This window comes from Toxotes jaculatrix, chromosome 12 (assembly GCF_017976425.1).
Source record: "Toxotes jaculatrix isolate fToxJac2 chromosome 12, fToxJac2.pri, whole genome shotgun sequence".
NCBI lineage: Eukaryota > Metazoa > Chordata > Actinopteri > Toxotidae > Toxotes > Toxotes jaculatrix.
Genome location: NC_054405.1, coordinates 21,615,137 through 21,642,993, shown reverse-complemented (window position 1 = coordinate 21,642,993; position 27,857 = coordinate 21,615,137). Strand labels below are relative to the sequence as shown.

Here is a 27,857-nt window from a genome sequence, read left to right as displayed (position 1 = left end):
TATCTGCTGCTATTTGCAGTTTGCTGTAGCCAGGCTGAGCTTGAGCAGAAACCTGCAGCGCTTTTCTTGCCGCTCTTCTGTGATGGAAACTGGCTCAAAAGGAATGGCATCTGAATGGCAGCTGGAAGAAAAGAGGTAGGATGAAGTTGTCTGTTAGTTTGGGTATGTGGAGCGCACAATAATGATTTAATTCTTAAATACGGAGGAGATGAGTGAGTTTTACATAGTTTGTTAACACTTCATTGGACCACCAGCCTGTAAATCGGTTTTACCTGAGTTGCATGATTCACCTACAACATCCTCTCAGCATCAGGCACAGCAGCTTGATGTCATTTTTGATTGAGATTTGTCAATAAATTGTCAAACCTGCTTTCCTTTTTCCAATATTCACAACATTTTATCACTGTATCTGTATGCTGACTTGACTGAAAAAGACTTCTTAGTGTATTGCCTGTTAAACAAACATATACGGAGCTAATTTACTTCCTTTTCATCAGGAATCCAACCCTTACCCCTGACAGTACACGCAGCACGCCAAAGACAACCCATTCCTCAGAACCTGAGCTCTAAGAGGACAGAGAATGGCTGGAGGTAGAAGGAGGAACACAGGAACAGGGATTAGACCAGGGTTATATGTGAGGTTGCTGGCAGTGAGCGTGTTACTGGGAGCTGATCTGAGCTGGCTGGGCCTGAAAGACGGGGTTGGGGTCAGCGCCCAGAACAATGAGAGAAGAGTATTGGCACATATCCCTGGTGACATCATTATAGGAGCCCTGTTCTCTGTCCACCACCAACCACCTGCAGACAAGGTACATGCTGCATGTGTTTATGTGTGTGTGATCATTTTCTCTATGTGTGTGTACTTAATAAATGTAATCCAGTTGTGTTACATTTTGCTCAGGTCCACGAGCGAAAGTGTGGTGCGGTGCGTGAGCAGTATGGGATTCAGAGAGTTGAGGCCATGATGCACACTCTGGATCGAATTAATGCAGACCCCACTATCCTCCCGAATATCACCCTGGGCTGTGAGATCAGGTCAGAAACCAAACACAAGACTTCTTACTTTGTTCTTATATAGTTCTTATGTAGAGGACCACGTCTCGACACAGAGAAGAAGAGTTGTGATACAAATTATATACAAATGAATGATACAAATGAATTTGCAACCAGACTGTGACTCAATTGTTCGTCTCAGAGACACACAACAAAGCACTTCTTACACAGAACAGCATGTTTTTAAGACAGTAATCTTTTCCAGTTTAAACATACAACATAGAACACTCAGGGAGGGATGATACCCAGAGGTTTGGTCACTCTTTTAACACACCACATATAAAGGCTTCATATAGGCAGGAATCAAATCAACTAGCAGTCTCACAAACAACCAGAACATCTGCCTGAATTTAACAGTGCTGTTAGGTATCATCTGAACGTACAGATTACTGGACAATCATCACAAATGATGTGACATTTTTTGAGTTCTGCTTTCTACGGCTTTTAATGTAGTGTAAAAAAGAAAATCACTGTGGCAAGGTCTGTTATATAAAATGCAATATACTTTTATTCAGTTTCCAATGATTCAAGAAAAGTGAAGGTCTCCAAGGAGTTGAAAAAAAAACCTGTGATTGCTGGCACATCTGGATCCAGTGTTCTATAATGACAAGGATCTTCACCATTTGGACCCTAATGAGACACAATAAGGCAAAGACAGGTGGTATTTTTAGCCTTTAATGGAGTCAATTTAATGAGAAGAGGGTCTGGGAGTAAATGGGGGAGAGATTATTAGGCAGCAGGGGAGGACAGATTGGAGACTTAGAGTAGCAGGCAAACTTCCACTGAAGGAGGCTGGCTATGGACTAAAGAATGTAGATAATTATGTAAACCAGAGAAGCAGGTATCCACTTACAATAACCTACAGTAAATCAGAATTTCAGGCACTAACAAATGTTGGCGGGAGAGATCCTTTGATAAAAATCAAAGGATAGGTTTTGATTTTTTTTTTTCGAATGTGAGCTACAACAGTTATTTCTTTTCAACTCAATATTTCTACGCCAGGGACTCATGCTGGCACTCTGCGGTGGCACTGGAGCAGAGTATCGAGTTCATTCGGGACACTCTAGTGTCCAGCGAGGAGGAGGAGAGCCAGGGCAGATGCACTGTGGAGGCAGGGAGCATGCTGCTCCAGGGGAAGAAGCCCATTGTGGGTCTCATTGGACCAGGATCCAGTTCTGTGGCCATCCAGGTGCAGAATCTGCTCCAGCTTTTCAACATCCCACAGATTGCCTACTCAGCCACTAGCATGGATCTCAGTGACAAGGTGAGACCAGTTAACAAAAACACTGTGTGTTTTTATTCTTTCTAGGTAATAACTGGTTTTGGGTTTGATGAAAATCAACTTTAAGAGACTCGATATCTGCTGTTTATTTTACAAAATCTTGTAGCTATGTACTCTGACAATAATGCAACTATGATTACAATAAAAGCCGACATGACGGCAAGGATTATTAAACCCAGTTTGCCTTAAATCGCATGAAACTGTACAGCATATTTACATGGAATGGGGTTTATAATTGGGGCTCTTATGGATGCACGTGTAACTGGTAGACAGGCTGTCAAATGAAAACATGCCAAGTACACTGCCTGACTTCTGAACATGTAAATTCCTTCCAACAGAGTCTGTATAAATATTTCATGAGGGTAGTGCCGTCAGATATGCAACAGGCCAGAGCCATGGTGGACATTGTCAAGAGATACAACTGGAGCTACGTGTCCGCAATACACACAGAGGGTAAGACTGTGTGTGTGTGTGTGTGTGTGTGTGTGTGTGTGTGTGTGTGTGTGTGTGTGTGTGTGTGTGTGTGTGTGTGTGCGCGCGCGCGTTTCTGCTTAATTTCTGATATTTAACATTAACATTAATGACGTTTATACTGAGTTGCCAGTTTATCAGTTTACACACAATTGCTGTTCAATACAGTAGCGCAACAGTAAATTCTATTTTCGTGAAGATTAGGAGAAACACATTTATCCACAGTATTTTGCCTATGCTTGCCTCAGTTCTTGGTTTCATTAGTTTTTGAGTTTTCCATCTGAAGGGGCAGCAAAGAGGCAGTTGTCCTGTGTGGACAGTGTGATGGATGGCTATAATGCAAAAGTACAATTACTTTATTTTACTTTTTTCTTGTTTTGCTTTTTTATTACCATAAGTAAATTTGTCATATTTTATAGTGGAGATATGAGGCTGATCGCCAACTCTTACTTCAAAGCAACCGTTGTCCCCTGCTGTGAACATCTAGGCAATATCAATACACAGGGTTATCACAACTTCAAAAGAAGCAGCCCCTGAATCACTAATCCCACCTATTCAGAAACAAAACACATGGTATTGGCATCACTCAGTGTCAGCCTAAATGCTCCATAATGTTCCCATCATTTTACTGCGTCTATTTTAACCTCTTAGTGGCTCAAGGCCATTATGTTTTTGAAATAAATCCCTCTTGATAAGAATAAGTGCTAAATCCTGACTGGATCATTCCAGTTTATTCCAAAAAAATACCAAACCATTACAGAGGAAAAAAAAGGCCCTTTGCATGCCAAATGTCCTTTTGTTGGATAAAACCTCATGTCATATGTATCTCTTATTATAAAAAAAGACCTTAATTTTAACGGTTGTGTTGCAAAATCTCTTGCTTGTATTTTTGAAGTCCAGTATGCAGTGGGATGTTTTACACACATGCTTGATTTATTGACTGTGACACTGCTGAGACAGTCATATATGAGTTTGCTAACTACTTATAAGAAAACTGAACACATCAAACATTCTGTGCAAAATTATCCAGCATTAAATGTGCTTAAGGTTTTATGTCAGACACTGTTTTTGGGTTTCTAATTTCTGTGAATGGTGAGAAATATATTGCACATCCTTGGTAGTCCAAATGCAGGTGCACCCTGCTTGTTACGCTGCATGTCATTTGCATAAACTAACTACAGTGGTTGTGACCCAGGATGTGATATTAATTTTCCCCAAAAATCCGATACAAAGCACTGTTTGGAAAAATAATCAGTACCGATACAAGTGGTATATTTTTAAAGACATCTCAAGAACAGACATAAAAATTTACTGTAGCTCTGGAGGTTACTGTTGTGGTTATGAAACAGTTTACTGCTCAGCCTACTTTCCTTTACATTTTGCCTGTTCCTGCAGGCAACAAACTAATTCTTATTAGCAAAGCTGGCGATATAGAAGGTAAAAAGGAGAGTTAGAAAGAGAGGAAAGAAATATTCATTCATTTTCTACCGTTAAATCCGTCAGGGTCGCAGGGGAGCTGGAGCCTATCCCAGTTGACTATGGGCGAGAGGCGGGGTACACCCTGGACTGGTCGCCATTCAATCGCAGGGCTGGAAAGAAATATTAAAGAATAAAATAAAAATAATTAAAGAAATGCAATAAAATCATTGTGATCATTTGTAACATTAACAGTTGAATGGAGAAAATGGAGTTTGAAAATGAAAGGTTGTGTTATCACTCACGGAGGCATGCCACATATGGGAGTAAAACTCACACGTAGTAATGAAAAGGATGCCTCAAACAGTGTCGTGCCCAGAGTGAGAGTACACTTGCAAAGCAACAGAAACTAGGTGACCTCATTTCCAGCAAAAACAGGGAAGTCCAACCCCTCACAGCTCCCATAACAGGGACAAAAATGATCAGACTCTCAAGTGTTGTGCTGCATTACGCCAACGTATTTCATTGTCAACACTCTGTTGTGTGTGTTCTGGATGTGTATTATCACAAGATGACACAAGAGCATTTGCACAGGAGCGAAAGTGTGAGGAAGGAAACCACCAAACAAATGTTTGCACAACGTAGCAAAGTGAAAAAAGTATACTGGAATAGCAGGTTTAGATATTTAGCAACTGCCAAATATCTAAACTGTTTTGTTAAAGGGTCCTGGTGAGCTGAAGATTTTTCTTTTCACAGTCTAATCTGTTCAGTTTGTTAGCGTTAATTAGGTGACAAAATCCAGTGTTTGCTTGTGCAGTATTTTGTGAATACAAACACCATTCCATTCGCGTGGTCTCATCTATAGGTAATTATGGAGAGAGCGGCATGGAGGCATTTAAGGACATGGCAGCAAAGGAGGGAATCTGCATCGCCCACTCTGACAAGATATACAGCAACGCAGGGGAACAGAGCTTTGATAAGCTGTTGCAGAAACTACGAGGCCACCTGCCTAAAGCCAGGGTGGTGGCCTGCTTCTGTGAGGGCATGACGGTCCGGGGCATCCTGATGGCCATGAGACGACAACGCCTGGTGGGAGAGTTTCTGCTGGTTGGAAGGTGAGTGGTGAACTGTGGTATGTAGAATTGTGAGTGTATTTCTTACCCACCGGGATTTTTGCTTTTATTAGAGGCTAAAGAAATTGACTGATATATTTGTTTGCTTCAGATTTCTTAGTGTTGTTCATTAATTTTCAATCCAGACTTTCTTCAGGTGTCCAGCATCATCAGACAAGATGTGTTTGTTGTCACTGGGACCATCTTTGTCCTCTCATCATCATCGTCATTATCATCTTCATCGCATCCATCAACTTCATGGTGGTCAAGGTATTTTTTAATGAACTGATCTTTAAACACATGACAGTGGCACTATACCATAAACTTTTATGAGACTATCAAGGTCCACATTTTTGTTTGTCTTCAAATCAGATGTACTTGATTCTATTTTTACATTTGGCCTGTTTCAATGCACTTGTTACTATTACTGAGAAAGGCTAATCGAGCCTGCTCTGTTTTTGTTTACCATTCGTTAACTCAGATGTTTTATTTGGAACAGCAGGGTGTCGTTTGCAAGACCATACTTCAGTTAGAAAACTCATTATTTAGGCATGCAAGTGGGGGAGTGAATCCCCCCCAAAGAAAGTGCTTGAACAGAACACTCAAGCCCTAAAATCTGAAGCTCCATATGGAGAAATATAAATGAAGATACAAGTAAACAAATCAGAAATCAATTTTGAATAGTATTATTTAACAGCAAGAGTAAACAGCAACTCAAGAAAATTAGGTATTGTCATGATCAGCCCCAACAGGGGGCTGTTTTGAACTCTTTCTTGACCGTCTGGTTTTGGACTGTAGTGGACTCTTTGTTTGGATCAGCCCTTGGTCAGTGTTGAATTTTTGTAGATTACGTTATGGGAAGTTTTCTCAGGGAAATGTTACCTCTTCAAATTTTGTATACTGAATATTAGCTCATTCATTGGTTAATTTAGGCTGAGAAAATGTTAAAGTTTGGGCTCACGGTGGAGGAGGGAAAGTATGCAATAAAAAAAAAAACAGAGGAAGGGAAAAAAATAAGCGGGAAAGAGGTGGTTGATTTAGCAGGAGGTTTCACTCTCACCAAGAATAACATGTTTTATTTTAAGGTTTAGCTCTCTGGCTCACTCTCATCTCTGGTGTTCTATAAATGCCTTTCCTCATTAGGAGCCACATATGTAGGCTGTCGCTCAAATCTGACAGCAGGAAACATAAAATAACCTTGAACTACATATTGCAAAAAAAAAAAAAAAAAAAATTACCACAACGAGCTTCTAATTGTGGTGTTGTCTGCTCATTATTGAAAAATAATAATTTGTTAAGATGATTCTCCTTGCTGTTTTAGTTTTGAGGGTAATTAGATTTGAGACGTAGCTGCTGTTGAGGCGGCACATTCATGTCTCATTCTGCACATGCATTCATGCGATGAATATGAATATGCACTATTGTGTGTTCTGTCCTTACATGTCTTTGACCTCACTTTGTTGGTTTCATCCCTCTTCTTGTTATTAGTCCACTTAGTTACCTGCACAAACCATCCTTTTCATGGCAGCCTGGAGGATTTGTCACCAGGTTTGTGAGTGTGTGCAGTGCATTCTTAGGTTCCATTTATAGAAAGAGAGAGGGACTGAGGACTGAGGGAGCAGATGATATTTTTGTTTGTTTTTTTTGCCAGCACTGTTAAGACTATTGTGAACTGTTGTTTCCAAGCCACCGTCAGTCTTCAGCTTGTCTGTGTAGAAATCAATGGAGAGATGAAAAGTGCTGTACAAATCACTATAGTGTAGAATTAAGATACGCCATGAGACTTACTTTTTGATATGTGGGGCAAAGACTGAAGTCTCAACAACTATTAAATGGATTTCTATGAAATAATGTACAGACATTCATGGTTCCCAGAAGATGAATCCTACTGACTTTGCTGACTTTCCCCCAGATTTGTTGTTAAAGATTTGTTTGTATGTGTACTAAACACCTCTGGTTTACATCCATATACCTGCCAAACTAATGACATTGCCACGAGCTTCAGCTGTACTTGCTGACATGCTAAACTAAGATGGTGAACATAGTAAACAATACACCCACCGTGAGGCAGTAGGTTTACATAGCAGACACAAGTGGGAGACTGGAGTGGCACAGTGTTTGATCATCTGATCCATTAATCTGATTTTTAATCTGAGTTTTATCCAAGTAATTTCCACTGACCTTGGAGTCACAGTTATTATTATTATGTTGCAGTTGGTTTGGTCTGACACTGCATCCGTTGCTCACTACTTGGTCCGTTATAATCCTCATCTCTGCTGTCCCCCCTTTTGGACTTGGGAAGGTATAGACTGCCATATTTATCAAAGTGCAACATAGTACAAGTGCTCCAACTACTTGGAGCTGCCAAGGTTAATAAAGCAACATGAAGCCCCACTGGCTTCCCACCTGGAAATACTGCCGTCTACTCATTGGTGCATCCGACTGAGTCGGAAACACAGGAACTGAGGTTGTTTAGGTCGTGAGAGTGTTTTTCCTCTTTTCTGTTCAGACTGCTGTTTCACTTTTTCTCTTTTCTCTTGTGTTGTTTAGTTTCATTTTAGAAATTGACGCCTTTTCAGCCTCAAGTTTATAACTGCAAGGTTATAGAGTGCCCACTTAGAAAAGATCTGGCTGGAAAGTTGACTAGTATTGTGTTCTAAGAGGTGAAATAAGAGCATGATGTATGTATGCGTGTGTGTGTGTGTGTGTGTGTGTGTGTGTGTGTGTGTGTGTGTGTGTGTGTGTGTGTGTGTGTGTGTGTGTGAGAACACGCACGCACACTTGTGTGTGTCTTCAGGCTTGTAGGTGGTGTAGCAACTCGCTGCATACAGCACATTGCCCTCCCAGGTCGATGTGTGGGTTTCAGAGCGCTCGTTCAAGAGTGATTCAAACTATCCAGAGTCAAAGCCCTCCATGCTTTTCATATCCATTCCTGCCTTTTTTATGCCAGTGTACCATTTCTGTGCTCGCTTCTCTAAGGATGTGTTATGAAATGATCTCCTACCTCACCCAGAGAACTAGGCATCATGAAAAAATAAAAAATAAAACACCCACACTACTGTTGTATAACTCAAGCTTGGTTAGCGAAGTTTTCAAAAATGACTCCTTTTCCTTTTTTGTGAGTTAAAAAGAGAAGCATGCATTTCTTGTCGTGTCGGTGAGGTGTGCGTGTTTACATGTATGCACGTGTGTGGAGGTGTAATCAACCCTCTATCTTTGCTGATTGTAGACGAGTGTCCAGAGGGAGAGATAAAAATAGATGGAGTAGAAACCATTTCAAACAGTTCACTGATGAGGTGGTTTTTTGAGTCCGAGCCCACAGTGTTTTTGAATAAATAGCAGATCAGATGCGTCTGCAGACGCTGCAGCCTGGTGGTGTTTGTCTGGTGTTTAAAGTTTATTGAGCATCAGGTGTCTCTCTGTATCTATAATCAGAAGGTGCTGCGCCAAATTGCCTTTCTGTAGGATGAATCTAATAATTAATAACTTATGCAACATTTCTAAGTTGCAATTCAATATAAGCTCTAAGTTTGTCAGAATTAAATGGGCAACATTAACAGACTGGTTCACAGATACAGCATATTTCTGCAAAGCAGGGATTCTATCTGCAATTAGATATTTGCTCCTGTTGTCAAAGTCAAGCAAATCAATATGCTCTTCATTACTAGAGTGTCTCAGTGGACTTCACAGATAATGAGCCTACAGAGATCTAATTAATCAGCAGTCAGACACAAACTTTACAAATAAAGTAATGAGACCATGGAAGTAATGCATCCAAAACAAAGCATTCAGCACAAAACAGCATGTTGAAAAGAAAAGATATAACAGGCATCTCTATTCCAACTAGCCAAGTTCTCCCAGCACCATCATCTTGTGATCCCTGGAGGTTTATCACAAGTTATCTTTGCACATGAACATAATTTTAAAAAGTCACTTCGCAAGTCTTCAACTTGGATAGGTGAGCAAATGCTTTTTATTTTTATCACCCAGTGAGTCTTGTGTTGGTTGCATCTGAGTCATCATGATAAATTTTTATTCTACTGTAACTCTCTGCAGAGCAGGCTTTAGGTTCGTTTCGCAAGGCACCACCTGCCACCTTCAATCTGTGCAACAGTGGTCTAAAAAATAGTCATAAGCACCAACTACAGCTTATTACAGCAGGCCACATTAAAAATCCACTGACATTATGGACAGTGTTTTTTATGTATTTCTTTTTTTAGAATAAAATCATTACAGAAAACATATATTATTCTGTTGTACACTAATACTTAATTTAATTTTAGTCACTCTGAGCTGGACTTTTTCAAGATGTCAGCCACCCTGTTATCCTTTTGATGGTGAAATTTGGGTGTAATTGCGAACCAGGTTCAAGGTGAAGGCCTAGTGTATGAACACAGTGTTGGTTAGGAGGTGTCTTCTGTGTCGGGTCTCCCTTGTAATGGCCAGTGCAAGCTGTGGCTTTTTATCGTTGCTATGTCTGGCATTGTGTCTGGTTTACAAGCTGTTCCTTACACATAACAGACAACAATAAGTTTTCCACAAGTCTTGCGGAGGTGACAGTGTTGTCTTAACAGTCAAATGCTTGTGTGGGTTGCAATATTGAGCAACAGTTTCCAAGATGCTAAGAATATATTTTATATACCGAATGGTTTCATCATAAGGTTTAAAAAGCTCTTCTACAGCAAAACATGTGTACCATATGTCTGCTATAGTTGTTCTATTATTCGCATGAATGCCTGTACTTACTGTATCTATCAAAAAACCTATGGGTCAGCAAAATGAAAATAAATTACAGGTTTTTTTTGGGACCAGTCCTTACTGTTACTAATAACCTGCTGTACCTTTGTCTGGCTCTACCTTTCTCCTCCTCCTATCCAGTGATGGCTGGGCAGACAGGTACGACGTCACTGATGGATATCAGAAGGAGGCAGCAGGTGGAATCACCATAAAGCTAAAGTCTGCATATGTGACCTGGTTTGATGATTATTACCTGAACTTGAGGCCTGATGCCAACCTGAGGAACCCCTGGTTCCCCGAGTTCTGGCAGCACCGATTCCAGTGCCGGTTGAGGGGACATCCGCAGGAGAGCACCATGTACAACCGCACCTGCACCTGTTAGTACAAAACACAAAAATCATGTTCCATGCTGCTCTCTACACTCTTTTCACAGGTCATCTAGGGTTAGGTGTTAAATTTAAAAAGATTTTAAAGTTTTTATCTTCAGTTTAGATTACAGGGATTAAGTTGATTGGGTTTCTCCTTATGAGCAGGTCTCTGTCCTCCACAGGGAGAGAGTCTCTGCGCCATCAGTATGCCCAAGACACCAAGATGGGCTTTGTCATAAATGCCATCTATTCCATGGCTTATGGCCTACATGCCATGCAGCAAGCCCTCTGTCCAGGATATAAGGTAGGATAGTGAAAGCACATTTGTGTGCTTTCACATTGGGCATGACAGTATTGACTGTGTTTTTTTCTTTTCCCCAGGGTTTGTGTGAGAACATGCGGCCCATCGATGGCCGCAAGCTGCTGGATTTCCTGATGAAAACCAATTTTACAGGCGTATCCGGGGAGATCATCCACTTTGACCAGAACGGAGATTCACCTGGCAGGTAAGGATTATGATGGGGAGGTAAAAAAGGAAAGGGGGAGGGAGTGAAGAGGAAGACTGATACATTAAAGGTGTGCATATGCTGTTTCATGCATGCGCCTCAGGTATGAAATCATGAACTTCAAGCGCATAGGCGAGGATGAGTATGCTTACATCCACGTGGGAAGCTGGGATCAGGGGGGCCTAAAGATGAACGAGGAGGAGATCTGGAGTAACAACAGTGACATCATCCAGTCAGTCTGCTCTGAGCCCTGCCAGAAGGCACAGATCAAGGTATGCACTACTCCAATGCACAAAATTTATCTCAGAGTTGAGATAGACACCAAACCAAAACACGTGGTTTCATACTCCAGAGAATTTATCATAGTTTTACTCAAGAAAGCTGCCAAGCAAGACCCACACAGCAGCCTTACATGGATCCCACAGGATTACAATCTAAGAAATGGGTCCAATCAGATCCTTGAGTACCCCACCGGGGACTCTTTGTTCAGGCTTTAATCATCTCCCATCTGGACTTCTCTAACTCCCTTTAGCCTCTCCAAATCATGGAGAATCATGCAGTCTGCCTCCTCTATATCGTCCCAAAAGTCTCTAACATTTAAAATCTCCCCACACACTCTGCCCCGACTCCCTGTAAAGTGGCAACTTGAAGGGAATTCAAAGCTCCAGTCTCATGCATAAGTTTTTTGGGAGATCTGCATGCCTGTACACCTACAGGCCTTACACCCCAACCCACGTCCCTAGCTTTGGCTCTACCACCTGCTTGGCTCTCTCTCTGACCTGTGCTGACCTTTTCAGTGTCTCCACTCTGTTCCCCCTTAACTCAATCAGAGCAGATAGGAGTCTGTACTGTAATGTGTGTATTAATAATACACAATGTAAAATTACATTTTGCAAGTAAAGTTTACCCTCATAAATTTTCCAAGTTGCAGCACCCAGCGGAGCCCCAGGCAAACATGTAAACTCTACACTGAAGGGCAGCTAAGGCCACAATACTTTTTCAGTACTTTTAAATGATGATTCTATACATCCCTTTCTTCTTTAGATCCCCTGATGAAGAAATCCTCATTTCCTTGCCCCACAGGGCAGTCTGAGTGTAAGATTAGCTACAGAAAAGTGCCACTGGAGCTTTGAGACCTTTCTGCCCTTTCATATATTGGCATGTGTGTATGTGTGTTTCCAGGTGATCCGTAAAGGAGAGGTGAGCTGCTGTTGGACCTGCACTCCCTGCAAGGAGAATGAGTTTGTTTTTGATGAGTACACTTGTCGAGCCTGTGTTCTGGGCTCCTGGCCTACAGATGACCTCACTGGTAAACATACTTTACTTACGTCTCTGTTACTTAAAAATACAAGATTTCCAAACAGGCCAGAAGAGCCTGAAATCTGGGTCACACACTGATGGTGCGCCCAAAATCCCCTTTCATCTTACGTACCACACAGACCACAAACACTCTAAACTGAGACACACTCTACTACACAGACATCAACACAAATACTCATGTACCATACACACACCAAGAGACTTTAGATCCCTGCCAGAATATGGGATTTGGCTGAAGCTTAGATTTCTTAACTCCAAAGTCTATCAAAACAGTTTGAAACCCCTTTCTTGCATTTTTGTAAACACTTGTTTCCCACAACATTTCAGGTCGTCAAATGAACTGAAACCAGTTTTCTCCATAGGAGAATAGCTGTATGTTTATCTTATAATCACTCTGTGCTATTGCTCTCTGATCCCTCTTTTCTTCCTTACAGATCCCTTTAATGTTTCACAACAAATTTGCCTCATCTCTCATGACCGACACTAAACATTTTACACATAATAACTAAATTTTGGTTGCAATTCACAGTAAATAAAACTGTATGAATACACATCCCTTCACTATCACTCTTGCAGACAAATCAAAATTTTGCTTGAACTTTTCTGTGCCTTCTTTTCTCATTTCTTGTGATCTCTCTGTATCCTGAAGGTTGTGAGCCAATCCCGGTGCAGTATGTGCGTTGGGGGGATCCAGAGCCCATCGCTGCAGTGGTCTTCTCCTGTCTGGGCCTCATGGCTACACTTTTTGTTACTTCTGTCTTTATCAAGTAATTACAGCCTACAAAGCTCACTCACTTTGGGTCAGTATAGCAATACAGAACTTTACCCAGTACCCACTGGTAGAAAACCACCCAAGATGATGTCATGTCTTGACCCAGTGTTAGTGGGTACTAGGTAAATTGCAGGAGAGTAAACCAGAAATGGTTTGTTAAAATTTTAGGCAATACTCATTGCAGCCAGTGAGTTTCTGACAATTTAAACAATCCCTTATTGCTCCAACTATCTTTTAGCAATTTTGTGACTCTACAGTAGATATAACTTAATTTATCTGTAGATTTTGGGACACTCCTGTGGTCAAGTCATCCAGTCGTGAGCTCTGTTACATCATCCTGGCTGGAATATGTCTGGGCTACCTGTGCACCTTCAGCCTTATCGCCAAGCCCCACATAATCTACTGCTACCTCCAGCGGCTGGGAATCGGCTTGTCCCCTGCCATGAGCTACTCCGCTTTGGTCACCAAGGTACTTTCTTTTCTGTTTGGTTACCAGGAGGTAGAGGAACAAAAATTACACATTTCAAGTACTATGGCTTAGTGTCATGTTTCACTTCCTGTGAAACTTGGTGAGCTAACGCCCCATGGTTCCATCACCAGTTTCATTTGATTTCTGGGTTTTATACTAAACTCTTTAATACCACTGAGGTATAACTATTCCACAGAGTGAAAAGTCATCTTTACCCCCAGTCATTAAAGGTTTGATTAAATATCTCTGACATTTAAAATTCTCGGTCTCTTCCATTCTTTTGACACTCTTCCATGTGACACAGAAACTTGGGATCAAGATGCACTTGAATAGAAGGTTCAGAAGTAGAAAGAAAACTGCTAAATGTAAACTGACAGTAACTGTTGAAGATCCTTCACTTCTTTTGTCGGACATAATTTCAGCGGATCTGGAGGTCAAAAAGGAGGAACAAAGCACAGTATACTGTATACTGTATGTGCTGATGACACTCAGATAGGGTCCTGTTAATGCAAATTAGCCATGAGACTAAATTAATTAAAACACATAAACAGAATAATCCTTAGGGCTCCTAAGGATAAGGGCAAGAGTAACAGAACTACCACCACAGATTGGATTATGGCCAATTGTAAGGGAGGTATGGTAGAAGTGGAGGATCTGTGCGTGGGCTGAGGTTGATGTTTAAGATCTGAGAACTGAAAAGGATATTATTATTATGAATCAGTGCGAGCAGTATTATTCACAGTCGATGTAAGTGAAGCCTGCATAACCATTTGATCTATTTTTGATCCAGACCAACCGCATTGCACGGATCTTGGCAGGCAGCAAGAAGAAGATCTGCACCAAGAAACCTCGCTTTATGTCCGCCTGCGCACAATTGGTCATCGCCTTCCTACTCATATTGCTGCAGCTGGGGATTATTGTGGCACTTCTTATCATAGAGCCACCACAGGTGTGTGTGTGTGTGTGTTTTACAATGTGTGGGATGTTCATTTACATTTATTTATACGACTAGAATGACCTCTCTCTTTGTGTCCTCTTAGGTGATCTATGACTACCCCAGTATCCGTGAGGTACACTTGATCTGTAATCTGACCACTCTGGGGGTGGTGGCGCCGCTGGGCTACAATGGCCTGCTTATCCTCAGCTGTACCTTCTACGCCTTCAAGGTACATAGCAGACGTTAATAAAACATAGGCTGTGGCATTATATGTTCTCAGTTAAGGGTATACATTTCCAATTTTGCTTTTCTTCTACCATGTATTGTGCTTCTTCTGCTTCAGTTTACACAGCTTTAAATATTGTATTCCTCCTTTTCTCCTACAGACTCGTAACGTACCTGCTAATTTTAATGAGGCCAAGTATATTGCCTTTACCATGTACACCACCTGTATCATCTGGCTGGCATTTGTTCCTATTTACTTTGGCTCCAACTACAAGATCATAACCATGTGCTTTAGCGTCAGCCTCAGTGCCACAGTGGCTCTTTGCTGCATGTTTGTCCCAAAGGTAAGAAATGGAAACACATATTGTTACACAGACAGAGTTAGAATGACAAACTCAAACAAAATAACCATCTTTTTTTTGGTATCATTTTTGCATCCCTACATCTTTATGCTAACAGTTATTTGTTGTTAATTTTCATGGTCAGGTTTACATCATGCTTGCCAAGCCTGAGAAAAATGTCCGGAGTGCTTTTACAACATCCACGGTGGTGCGCATGCATGTAGGTGATGCCAAAAAAGCTGCCAAGTCTGGCAAGTCCTCTAGCAGCATGGCTAATTTGTTTCGACGTCGTGGATCTGCACAGGACAACATCAGGTATACAGGGGACCAAAGGGGTTATTAAACAATGAATAAAGTAACTCCTCATTATCTAAAACATCTGTGCCTGGTTGGATGAAGCCTCTTAAGGAAACTTTCCTTAAATTAGTTCTGGTTAAGTGTCTAGAAAAAGCACAAACTCAAATCAGGTCATGTCCTTATGGAGATTAAAACATTTAACTGCATTTTGAAGCTTATATTTTGTTTCTCCTGAACTTTGAAAGCACTGAATATAAGGGGAAAATATTTAAGGGACCACAATATTATCTATTATCTATCTTGCCACATAAGGTTAATAATTGTGCTATAGAAATACCTGCAAAATCATGCAATCAGGAAAAATACACCACAAATGTTTGTGGTGGAGACTGCCCTAAGGACTGTATTAGGAATGGTATAGGGTACAAAAGGACAAAAGTCCAGTGAGAAGGAGCTAACAGGGGAAAGCTGCAGACAGGAATCTAAACAATTCGCCTCACAGCCACATACTTGTTTCTGTCCACGAGTCCACGTATGAAATGAAAGCTCTGCTGAGATATTTCCAAAAACACAACTATCCCTGCTCCTTCTTTCACTGTCTGGTCTGACTGGTAAATCAGAGCTGGATCCACCGCAACAGGCTGAATGTGAAGCCGAGAAAAAACTGCTCCCTGAGCTGAGAAAAGGTTACCTCATCTGGGTTAAGTACTCCCAGAGGAGACCCACTGCCTTTAAGGATTTCTCTTTCTAGGGAAGATAAAGGAAAATGGAGGAAGATGTAAAATTACACAGAAAGCAAAAGACAGATTGGGGGATGGTAGAAATGCTTTCAATAAGAAGTAGAACGTGGACCACAGGGTAGATGGACGAGGTTCCTCTCTGAGTGTTATCCTAAGATCATACATGCATCTCTAGAATGAACAACAGTATTATTGCATGTGGATCTTTCACATATATTATTAAATTGAATCCCTCGTCTTCAAGCGAGCTAAGAACTAATTATTTTATGATTTTCTGTTTCTTTCACATTGCACAGTTCCAATGGGAAATCAGTGACGTGGGCGCAGAATGAGCGCAGCTACAGGCCAAACCTATGGAAGAGGATGTCATTCCATGTCAAGAAGAAAGACACAGTGGAGGCAAACCAGACAGCCATCATCAAACCCTTCTCTAAGGGAGGAGATATACCTCCAGACACTTCTGTCAAAGAGCAGTACGAAGAACCACAGGTGTCTCAGTCCTTCACCTGCTCGCCTTCTCAGTCACCTCTGCCCACCATCAGCCACCATGCAGCGAAGGCAAGGGGTGTCCAGGGAGGAGAGGCCGGAGAGGAGCCACAAGCTGTACCCACTTATGTACCTGAGCATGGTGCTGGGGTCAGAAGAAGAGGCGGGGACAACAGCCAGGGTGTTGGTATGGCAGATGGCGGGGACATTAGCGTCATACCCATAGGTGTTGGTGACATCGGCATAGGGATGATTGGCAGTCAAACTCAGGGCACCACCATCATGGACCAAATCAGCTGTGTGGTTAACCGTTTCACTGCCAACATCAGCGAGCTCAACACCATGATGCTGCCAGGGGGAGCCACTGTCAGCCCCACCTCCACCGCTGCTCGGCCTGCAGCTGCGGATGCCGCCCCTTGCCCTCCTCAGTACCTCACATCCAGAAACAGGCAAGCCCCCTCCACTGTCACCACTTATGCCGAGGTAGTGGCTGTTTCCAATTTCTGTGAGAATCGACCAGCGGGTAAGATTTACGAGCACCTGGCCGGGTCTTGTGTGGGTAGCAGACGAGCCAAGGATATGGAAGAGCTGGTGTCTCTGACGCCTCCGTCCCCTTTTAGAGACTCATCTTTGAGCTCAAATGGCAGCTCACCACCCTCGCTGTCCCCGGCCTCTGAGGCCGAATATGACCAGCTGCTGCTGAGACACTACAGCCAGAGCTCATCCTCTCTCTAAACCTGCTCCCTCTACACCTTCTTCCCTCGTTTATCCTCTAATTGGAGTATTTGAAACTCTAAGAAACAAAGCTTCAGACTGGACCAAACTCTTGGATGCCTTTCTACATGTGGATATTCTGAGTGTTTAAGCAATTCATTTTCAGATTGGATCAAATGCACCCACACATGCCTATGTTGAGAGAACTGAGAGAAAAGTCTCCGAGTAGAAAACTTGACAAACTGAAACACACATATGGGCATTTTACAGATTTTTCAATGCTATACACAGGTTTCTAACTCAGTCTTAAACCTCTCAAATTCCAAAGAAAATGCTGATTCATTATAAAATGGTTATTAATCATCAGTGGGGGAAATTTACCAAATATTTTTGTTCAGTGTTTCCTTGGATTATGCTAAAATGGCTCACATACCGAATCTCAAAATGGCATTTGATTTTTTTTTAGGTAAGTGCAGGTCTTAGAACACTAAAAATAGATGTATTTCAGTTGTATATTTTGCATCATCTATTATCATTAACACATAAGACGTGATTTGTTTTTTTTTTATTGCCTATATTATAGCTGTACATGTGATGTTTTTGTTACTGATAAATTCCCCTAACCTTTAAATATTTTGAGACCCAGCTGGATCCAGGTTGGATTTTGACATAAAGGCATCTGTCCAGAAGAAAACAGCTCAAAGAACTTTGCCTGGAAAGTAAAGCATGACACATTTATCCTGCCCTCTAATTTGTTGTCAATCCTGGAAGACATAAGTATCATTTGTATGCTGATGCTTACGGAGAAAGTGTACAGCTGCTGCATTATAACTACAAATCAGGGAGCAGTTTTTAGTTGTTGTTTCCCTTTTCCTGGAAAGAAAACATTTACTGAGGTTGAAAATGAAAACCTTCCCCTGCTGAGAGGACAGGAGCTCTTCACACCTCAAGGGAATGTAAGACATTGTCTCGATGGACGTCACCAGGTCATCGGGTGTCTAACCCACAAAGAGCTTATGGACTATTTGGATGTCTTCTTTGATTCTTTTCTCTAGATGTGACTCAGTTGAATGTAAGATAACCTGTCATCATATGAAGTGGACCAAAATGATCTTCCACCTCAGGATGTGTCTGAACCAAAATACTTTCTGAGCACTGTCACCTGCTGGCTCGAAATGTTTCTAGTTTGCATGATGTCAAGATTTGTTTGCTCTCTTAGACTTATATTTGCAATGAATTACTTTTTAATATTGCACATGTCAAACCAATTAAGATAAATAGATGCAGTAGCAAGGTAATGATACTATATTAGTGATATTGATGTGTTATTAAGATTAGTTGTCGGAGGAGAGAAGTGGACTGGATGTGTGCCAGATGTCTCAGACATCTATTGCAAAACAGTCTGGCTTTTTACCTACATATGTGCCAATGTCTCCCTGCAGTAAAAATGACATTGTATTTCTGTAAGTGGGCTCACATTGAGAATCCTACTGTGAGCCAGGTTAGATTCTAATCTCTCAAACACTTCTGCCATAAGGAGGATATTATTTTTTTATAATATTTTATGACATTTTCGACTATGTTATTTCGTATGCTCGAACATATTCAATGAATATTCGTTTTTTTTTTTATTGTTTTTTTGTATCTGCATTTTCGATTTTGGCTTCTCTGAGGATGTAGATGAATGATAGTATAGATTCACAGGCTTGTAATTTTTCCACTTCTAACTATGATGTAACTAATGGTGGTCGACAGCTATTTTTTATTTTTTTTGAGTTTGGCTTCAGTCCTTTATTCCTATGTTTACACAGGCAGGAATGTTTTCATGTTTTTCGAAATGTGCAGTATTTTTTACTGGTTTTCAATGTAAAAATCATCATAGGCAGTTGCCATATTTGCATGCAGGTTTGTGCCAATTTAAATTTTGCAGGTTACTACAATGCTTGATGCCAACAATTCACTGATATAATCTACAGAAGACTTCTGTCTTGGTCTTATCTTTTCATCTGCCTTGCAGATAGCCTGAATTTACTATTTAGATTTGTGCTGCATTAAAGGTTTCCATCCAAAATGCTATACATTTTATGACAATTATCTTTAATTCATTGTCAGTGCTTCTTATTTACACTGTAGAAATGTCATTGACAGAAATTAAAATAGAAATTCTCCATTGCAATAACAGGAATAACACTTTATTTCACTATTAAAAAATCTAAAGCATAACTATAGCTGGAAGAAAGGGTGTCAAAATGACTTATCATTAAATTATATTAGTATATCATGCTTCTTTTTTTCCCTGCTGTAACCACTTTATAAGAATTTAGGAAAAGGAATCCCTTAGCTGAACGTTAGTCATGTTTTACGGAGTCACATTTCTTTTAATGCTAAGAACTGAATCATGTGCAGTGATATTTTTAAACTTTCCTAAGTTAATGTTACTTATGAACCTTTTCTAAATAAGAAGATAATTGTGTCAAATCACTGTGTGATAATTAATAAACCGGGAAACGGGAAACAGGGTTTCTAGGGCACACTTTATTAAATAACGTGATATAATTTCCTATGCTGTAAATTGTAGACCAAAATTGTTCAGTGAAATTAAATGTCACAAGATGGTGGCCAAAGTTTATTCATAGTTGGAGCGTAATAGCTTTGATGAGCCCAGGGAGAGTGTAAGGCCGCAATGTACCATCTCATTGTTTACCCTTGAAATATGATGGTGGTTTATGGTGTTACTGCCCTTACTGATATAAAATCTGTGACATACATCTATTATTCAAGATAACAGACAGTTCAGCTTTACTATCTTTATTGCTTTTTGTCATGTATAGCTCTGTGGGCAAACCCTTGCATATGACACAATGGCCCTTGTGTTGATTCCTTCAGTGAGCACAGTGAGCACCTGCCCAAAGAGCTGAATATGTAAATCATGTGCTCACCGAAAACAAGGGTGGCAGCCTAGATGAAGATGATGAGAAGTGAGTGAAGAGACTGCCGGCCTCTTTGTATCTGTGTGAATGCACTAAAACCCAGTACTCTGTGTTCCAGTTGGGAGATATGGCAGGTCTGGGATTTGTGGTTCTGATTTAACACAGAAAAGTTACTCTGGTATCTTAGTGAACATGCTTCTTGGAGCAGGCCTCAGGACTTGTGCAGTTTTTGAGCAATACGTTTACGTGCTAATAATAATTCAGTTAGAGTCAGGCATTTCTCCAGTTGAGTTGCTTATAGTTCGAGTCTTGTTCTGTGGACCCTTATCTGATTAATAGCTAAAGATGCTGTTCACATCACTTCCCGTGTCTGCCTGCAGTGTTCGACCTCAAACCTCTTTTTGTTATGACACTACTGTGGTTTATCTTTGTGATAATGTAGCAGTCAAACGGTTCTTTGAGTCAATTTTTTTTACAGTGATATCAATCTTGCAGAGCACACGTTTCCTATATCTGAATCACTGACAGTTTGTTTAGTACATTAGAGAGCACTTACAAACGATGAGACAATGGAGGAGGCATAATGAACTGTCTTAGGCATGTTTCACCTGTGTGATCGAGCAGTTGGATGCCAGATGTGTACTCAGATAAATAAGTATTTAATTTTCATCTTTGAACAGATGATGGAGGTACACTGTGAGGACTACAAAGGCTGGTGACATTTGCTGCACGTCCCTGCGCTGTATATTCAAATATCCTATATTTTTTTAAATATTTATATTATAACGTATGACAACATAACATAACATATTACATAATGTGGCAGAGTATTACACTAGAGACTCGCGAAGACCTCCTGACAGGAACTAACCTTCGGTGTGGTGCCTCCAATAAACCGTGCGCACTGCTCATGGGTGGCGGGTGGCGGGTGGCAAGGCGAGGTCACAAGTTCCCGAGCACAGCTCCTCAGCAGATCACACACGGCTCCACAGGGAGGGCGGTTCCTAGATGCGTGCGGAGAGGGAGACGCTCTAGGACAAGGGGACGACGACGCCTGAAACCACACTCACACAGAGGTAAAGTTAGAGGAAGTTGGAGCGTCTGAGAACCCGACAGGTGGAATGACCAATCACTCAGCACAGTCCAACGGTATGCAGAGCCTCCGGAAGGAGCACCTGTACAAGGTGCTGGTTATCGGCGACCTGGGGGTCGGGAAGACTTCCATCATCAGGCGCTACGTCCACCAGACTTACTCCAACAACTACCGGGCAACCATCGGAGTGGACTTCGCCCTGAAGGTGTTGAACTGGGACTCTGAGACTGTCCGGCTTCAGTTGTGGGACATCGCAGGTGGGAATATGAATATGTTGAATGTCTTTAATTTGCCGCGTGTACGGGGTCTCATCTCCTGTTATCACTACAAGTGAAAGACAAAAAAACAAAATCAAATCAAAACTGGAAACTGGCATCATCCAATACATCTCACTGATGGGTAATACATGTACTTTACCTCATTTATAGTTTAAACTAAAGGTATTGCCATCTTTAAAATGTGCAGGAATTAAGGAACCTTCTCAAACCATAACTGAAAAAAGTCAAACATGTTGTTCGGCAAGGCTGTCTTAGTTCCTGAAAAGTAGATAATTTGGGGAGATAATGCTTATCTTCAAACTGACAGAGAGGCATGACTGTTGTAAAGTTATGAAACATTCACAACTTAAAGATGCACTGTCACTGTGGAGATTCGGTATGTGACACAAACAGTGTTCTCTCTCTCTCTCTCTCTCTCTCTCTCTCTCTCTCTCTCTCTCTTACACACACACACACACACACACACACACACACACACACACACACACACACACAATCACCAATTACTGCTTAGGGAAGACGAGCACACTATCAGTCAGTCATTCAAGGTATGGTGCTGCATCATGTGATTAGGCCCATGTGAGTGAGATTTTAAGGCCAGTCACAGGAGTGTCATTGTAGCATAAATAAAAAACAAAACATCATTACTCTCTCTCTCTCACACACACACACATGCAGGCAGGCACATGCTCTTAGCGTTAAATTTGGATCCAGTAAATGAAATTATAAGTTAAATCTGACTCTGTTAAATCTACCTGCTTGAAATCCATCTTAGGGAGGAGTAGGGATAAACTAATTAGAGACTGTGTTTGTTATAATTTATAAAGTGGTAAATGTTACATGTTGTACTTTAAAGTCATGTAAATAGTTCAGTTGGTTTACTGAATGACAGTGCGTCAAGTGATGTATGACGTGTGTGTCTGTCTGGGACTGCAGTCACACCAGCAGATGAGGATTCCTTGTGATTAATGAATTTCCTTCATGCATTCTCTTGCATGAAAAGGGGAAGTTCTCGTCCATGTCACGTCAGATTTTCCATTTCCTCTTACTCATCGGGCAGCTAGCAGCATTTTGTCCTTGTCAGAGTACTTGTGGCAAAGCCAAAAGTGGACTCTCGCACATTAATATTTATCAGCCGTGTAAACTTTTCTGCTGAGAGGGCACGGTATGGAAAACAAGCAGGATGCACACACCCACACGCTCAGTCTTGGACTCACAAGTGCTCTCGTCAGACAACAGAGCACACACACCGCCGGGGACTGTCATGTTGACAGCTGTTCTAACCTGCTCCTCAAGCACCTAATTTCCATTTCCTGCTCAATACACAAGCTTTGATGAACACACATACATGCACACACACATTTCACATGTTCATATCCTTTCATATACACTGTAATGAACTGTATTGTATGCACTGTCATACTTTAAGTCAAACTTTTTTTTTCATTCCAGGTCTTTCACAATACAGGTTTAATTTAAGTAGGCCTGTTATAAGCAGGAACAAGCACTTGCATTGACCGTCTGGTTAGGTGCAACGTGACAGTAAGACCACAGGAATGTGCTGTTTCATGGGAATACGGGCACTGCTAACTGCAGCCTTAATGCCAGCTGTATTAGTTGTTTTGCTGCAAAAATGTGGGAAAACAATGGGAATCTCTCATTAAACTGATGAATAGAAACAACACTGCTGCCATACTGATGAATGAAGCTTGTTGTGCGTGTGTGTTTGTTTGTTCATCACAGGTCAGGAGCGTTTTGGAAACATGACACGTGTGTACTACCGTGAAGCCATGGGAGCCATTATAGTGTTCGATGTGACAAGGCCCACAACCTTTGAGGCCGTCATCAAGTGGAAGGAGGACCTGGACTCCAAGCTGATGCTGACAAATGGGCAGAGCATTGCCACTGTGCTGCTGGCTAACAAGTGTGACCAGGGCAGGGAGTTGACCAACAGTGGCATCAAAATGGATCAGTTCTGCAAGGACCATGGCTTTGTCGGCTGGTTTGAGACCTCCGCTAAGGTGAGACCGCAGTATGAGCTGGGTATTTCTGTTTGCAAATCATTTGCAATGTGTAAATTTAAATGTATCTCTGACTGTGCTGGCAATAACTTCTTGGTGAGAATTAGATGCAAGCAATGATACCACTCTCATATCTGTCAAGTAAACACGAAGCTGCAGCCAAGAAATGCTTAGCATAAAGACTGGAAACAGAGAGAAACAGCTAGTCTGGCTCTGTCTGGAGGTAACATATGCTGCCTGCCAGCACCTCTAAAGCTCACTAATTAACCTGCCATATTTTTATTGTTAAATTAGTACAAAAACCAAAGTGTAAAAATGAAAACTTGTGGTTTTATATTCTGTTATGTGTGGTACTATTTTTTAGCCAAATGCAATGATTTACATATATAGTTATATCCTGCAGTAAAACATGTTAATTAGTGATCTGCAGAGGTCGTGGTAGGCGGGGTGCGTTGTCTTCAGACAGAAATAGTCCTGCTGTTTCTCTTTCTATTAAAGTTGGCTGTGGCTTCATATTAAACAGACAGACATGAGGGTGATATCGATCTTCTCATATAACTCTCAGCAAGAATGTGAATAAGTGTATTTTCCAAAATGCTGAAGTGTTGCTTTAATCATCAACATGACAATGAATTGGCCTGATTGTCGGTACTTTGTGGTGAGTGGCTGACACGCTTAGTAGAGGTCTTCTCCCACTCAGGTCACTTGAGTCAGTGGAAAACATCCCCACAGAGCCGACTGGAATTTCATATCCTCATGGAAAGTGGTTCAGCAAATTTCTAGGTGTTTTGTGCATCACACACTTAGATCTTGACTAGAATTTAAAATATGGTTATGCAGCTTTGAGCAGTTATTTTACTGTATCTGTACTATGTTTGTTTGATGGACCAAAATATAGTTTTATTTTTGTAATGCAGAACAGTTTGAATTAACCTCCTGCTGTGTGCTAATTCAAACACCCTGCGGTATTTACACATAGCTATAAATTCTACAGATGTCTTCATTCACACGTCCTCTGTTGACACTAATGTGTTGGCGGAGCGTAGGTGCACTGCCATTCTTGTGGCATCAAGACTCAGCATTCTGAAAGGTCAAAGGTCAGGAGGTGCAGGTCCAGCCAAGAGTGTCAAAACTAAGATATGCAAACAGAGATACACGTCTTTCTTTGGCAGCAGTAAGAGAAAAATGTTTACAGTTTTCATATGAAGCAATTTAACACATTAAGTTTGACATGTTGTTCATATGAAGGTGACGCCATGCTGGTTAGCCACATTCTCAACATACTTTAAGCCAACTATTGTTATCCCATTCAAATGAGTTTTCCAACGTTCTGCACTTCATATCTTAAAATATTTTTGGTCAGAGATATATAACGTATATTCATGGTTTGTCACTGTCCTAGTGCTTTAATACAAATATTCCTTACGTCAGACAGGATGTAAAACTAAAAACAAAAACAAAAAAAGGATGAGCAAGAACAAATTATAGAGCCATGCCTTACTGAGGTTGCTCTCTCTCCTTTAGGACAATCTCAACATCAGTGAAGCTGCAAACTTCCTGGTCAAGCACATCATGGCCACGGAGAATGACATCCTGAAAACCGTGGTACCGGACACCATCTCACCGCAGCTCGACTCCAACAAGCAGATGAGCTGCTCTGGCTGCTTCACATAATGAAAGGAGAGAGTGATGGTGGGACAGAACAGAGTGGAGTCACAGTGGGACAAAGAGGGACAGGCACACCACAAGGCCTTCCTAGTAAATCCAAGCATCCACGGTACAGTGTGGCTTCTTTGTTCCAAACCGGAGCTGAACATTTTAGTTTGTTGCATAGTTTCTGCAGCAAAGCAGAGTTTGCAGACTGAACTTACTTGGACTCAGAAGCTGCACATTTATTTAAGAATGTTTTGGTAAATTGTCATACTGTGAGTGTAAAGTTTTTGGCAGACAAACAAGTATAACTAAGCATAACGCCCACGTCAGTGCTCTTGGGCATGATGTATTAGATTATTTAAAGTATCAAACAATCAACCCTGATTTTGGGGCCGTTCCTTTTTAGGTGGTTCAGACTATGTTCTTATTTCTAACACTTCACTCCCTGACAAAACTGAACAAAAGGAGTAGATACTCCCAGCATGGCTGATGCAACACACCTAAAGATCAGCAGTAATGACAGGACGGAAGCAGGAGTCTTGCTCAACCTATATCTGTTCTTCACAGTTTCGAGAAAGTATGACTATGTTGGTGCTCTCCCTCTTTTTAACCTCCACATAAAACCGGTGAAAAAAAATGTTATTCTGTGAGAGCCAACTTTCAGTAGATCCTATATTGTGAAATTATGTGAATTTTGCACGTAGTTTTTTAAAAAAAAAATGATATTAAGTTATTTACTGTGTGCTTATACATGTGTAATGCTGGTTTTTGTATTATCTTGTGTTACTTTAAATCCTTGTTACAACTGACCACTGTGTAAGCCTTATTTACTCAGCCAGTTTAAGTAACAATACATTTGTATTTATAGCAACAGCTTGGTTGGGGGGCAATCAGCTACAAAGAAAGGGAGAGTTTAACACTTAGACACACAAACATCCTGGAGCTTGTGTAGTGTAACTAGTCCTTTATGGCCAGTGGGCAGTTCAGGTTTAAGTAATCAAAAGCTTGTCCAACATGTTTGCTTGTTAATGGAAGAGACTGGTTGTTCTTCTAAAGTTCTTTGGCTCTTTCTAAAGTTTCTTTGGCTGTCTGACTAAAGCGATTTCTGCATTTTTCAGAACTGTTTGTGCGAGTTTGGTATTTTTCTTCATTAGAGGAAAAATTGTGTTTATTATCTGGTTCTAAACTGGACACTCTCTTGAGTTCACTTGCCAAAGTCTAACCCTCAGTATCCATGGTAACTAGATCAAGTCTCTTTTTTTCGTGGGTATCCTCAAACATCTGTGTGAAGCTATTTCTCGCTGTGTTCACAACCATACAGACACAAATGTATGCACACACGGATCTTTCCACTCTCCGTTTCCTTGTTCCTTTTTTACCTCCTCTTTTCTCCTCTGCTCACCCACTCGATCCTCCGTTATTGTTTCTTCTCCTGAAAAACCCTCTGTGTCCTCTCTCGCAATACAGTTGCTTCCTGTGTCATCCTCAGCCTCTCTTTTCACATTATAACCTGCACAAAGCAAAGGCCTGTTTTTTCATACTATAACTTAAGACAGAGATAATTTGTGGCCTTAAATAACTCCTAGATTAGGGGTTTAAAATGTGCCATAAATTGATTAAATTAAAGCGCATTATGTGGTGTGTTTCCATTTACATAAATGTTCAGTAAGTATATAATGACACACGGTACATTGTGTTACTGTTCGTCAGCAGCGTTTTGCACAGTGTTTATAAGCCTGATCACAACAGTGTCATGTGATAAGGTGTGAATTCCTGTTGGTAATTTACAGCATCCACATTAGGGCGTAATTGATTTAAACAATGCCTTCTCCACAGGATTACAGTTTCACAGTGTTAGTTTGGCTCGTCATCAGGGTGTGTGTGTGTGTGTGTGTGTGTGTGTGTGTGTGTGTGTGTCATGAGCATGCTGTCACACTACAGATTTTTGAGCTGATTTGGCCTGAAAAAGAACTGCATGCTCACACACACACATTCACACACATTCACACGTTTCGCTAAAAGAGACAGTGGATGAACTTCCAAGTTTTATTAGTTCAGACAGAAATGTGTGTTTGTGTGTGTCTTTGGGCTGATCCAGGACTCTCAGGTTCTCATTAGGAAGCCACATGACTGTGTGGATTATTCTCTGCCTGAGGTATTAGATTTGGTCGTCTGCTCTTGGCTCACATTGAAGACATCTAACACCAACAACTCAGTAAATGATCCAAAAATATAACCACTTTGGAAGGATTTTGTCATCTGAAATTCATCAAGCAATGTCATTTTTTAAAAATTACGTTTCAAAATGTAATTAAAAATGGAACAACTGAATAAACTTACTTTGTGGAACAAAATTCTCCAAGTTTTGATCTGTTAACTCTTCCTGTGACAACACCTGGCACAGATCTGTCTATTCATTACTGGGATTATGAGTCTAACATATTGTGTTCTCTGTAGTTCTCAGGCTCTGCCAGAGAACCACCTACAGAAAACACCCACATATTCTTTCAGAGAGAGAGAGAGAGAGAGAGAGAGAGAGAGAGAGAGAGAGAGAGGGAGAGGGAGACAAGGAGAAGCAGGTAGAAGAAAATGAGCTGGGAGAGAAGTGAGAGTGATACTTGAATCTCACGGCAACA

General features: G+C 41.1%; 2 protein-coding genes and 1 long non-coding RNA gene across 3 annotated transcripts; 2 read left to right on the top strand and 1 right to left on the bottom strand.

Annotated features, from left to right (window-relative positions):
• Positions 1 to 19,594, top strand: grm5a (glutamate receptor, metabotropic 5a). Its single transcript, XM_041051798.1, has 18 exons — positions 1 to 135; positions 498 to 809; positions 902 to 1,035; positions 2,056 to 2,317; positions 2,674 to 2,788; positions 5,088 to 5,337; positions 10,213 to 10,448; positions 10,622 to 10,743; positions 10,821 to 10,945; positions 11,049 to 11,217; positions 12,128 to 12,254; positions 12,915 to 13,032; positions 13,320 to 13,506; positions 14,297 to 14,455; positions 14,547 to 14,672; positions 14,830 to 15,012; positions 15,155 to 15,324; positions 16,343 to 19,594. The coding sequence occupies exons 2-18, from the start codon at positions 582 to 584 to the stop codon at positions 17,265 to 17,267; spliced, it is 3,636 nt and encodes a 1,211-aa protein (XP_040907732.1). The 5' UTR covers positions 1 to 135; positions 498 to 581; the 3' UTR covers positions 17,268 to 19,594.
• LOC121190801 lies at positions 4,347 to 21,892 on the bottom strand. Its single transcript, XR_005895010.1, has 4 exons — positions 21,687 to 21,892; positions 21,048 to 21,593; positions 10,325 to 10,446; positions 4,347 to 4,395 (listed from the first exon to the last, which is right to left on the bottom strand). It is a non-coding gene; the product is annotated as an uncharacterized LOC121190801 (long non-coding RNA).
• Positions 21,298 to 27,562, top strand: rab38b (RAB38b, member of RAS oncogene family). Its single transcript, XM_041051804.1, has 3 exons — positions 21,298 to 21,526; positions 23,291 to 23,568; positions 25,093 to 27,562. Exons 1-3 carry the CDS (start codon positions 21,298 to 21,300, stop codon positions 25,240 to 25,242), a joined length of 657 nt encoding a protein of 218 aa, XP_040907738.1. The 3' UTR covers positions 25,243 to 27,562.
• Positions 27,563 to 27,857: the final 295 nt, after the last annotated feature.

What these genes read in the sequence shown, in the direction of transcription:
- grm5a (XM_041051798.1), top strand. Translation starts at nt 582, where the DNA reads ATGGCTGGAGGTAGAAGGAGGAACACAGGAACAGGGATTAGACCAGGG. An exon ending in GTCCGCAATACACACAGAGG is followed by an intron (nt 2,789 to 5,087) that starts GTAAGACTGTGT and finishes TCTCATCTATAG; the next exon opens with GTAATTATGGAGAGAGCGGC. An exon ending in GCCAGAAGGCACAGATCAAG is followed by an intron (nt 11,218 to 12,127) that starts GTATGCACTACT and finishes GTGTGTTTCCAG; the next exon opens with GTGATCCGTAAAGGAGAGGT.
- rab38b (XM_041051804.1), top strand. Translation starts at nt 21,298, where the DNA reads ATGACCAATCACTCAGCACAGTCCAACGGTATGCAGAGCCTCCGGAAG. An exon ending in TCAGTTGTGGGACATCGCAG is followed by an intron (nt 21,527 to 23,290) that starts GTGGGAATATGA and finishes TGTTCATCACAG; the next exon opens with GTCAGGAGCGTTTTGGAAAC. An exon ending in GGTTTGAGACCTCCGCTAAG is followed by an intron (nt 23,569 to 25,092) that starts GTGAGACCGCAG and finishes TCTCTCCTTTAG; the next exon opens with GACAATCTCAACATCAGTGA.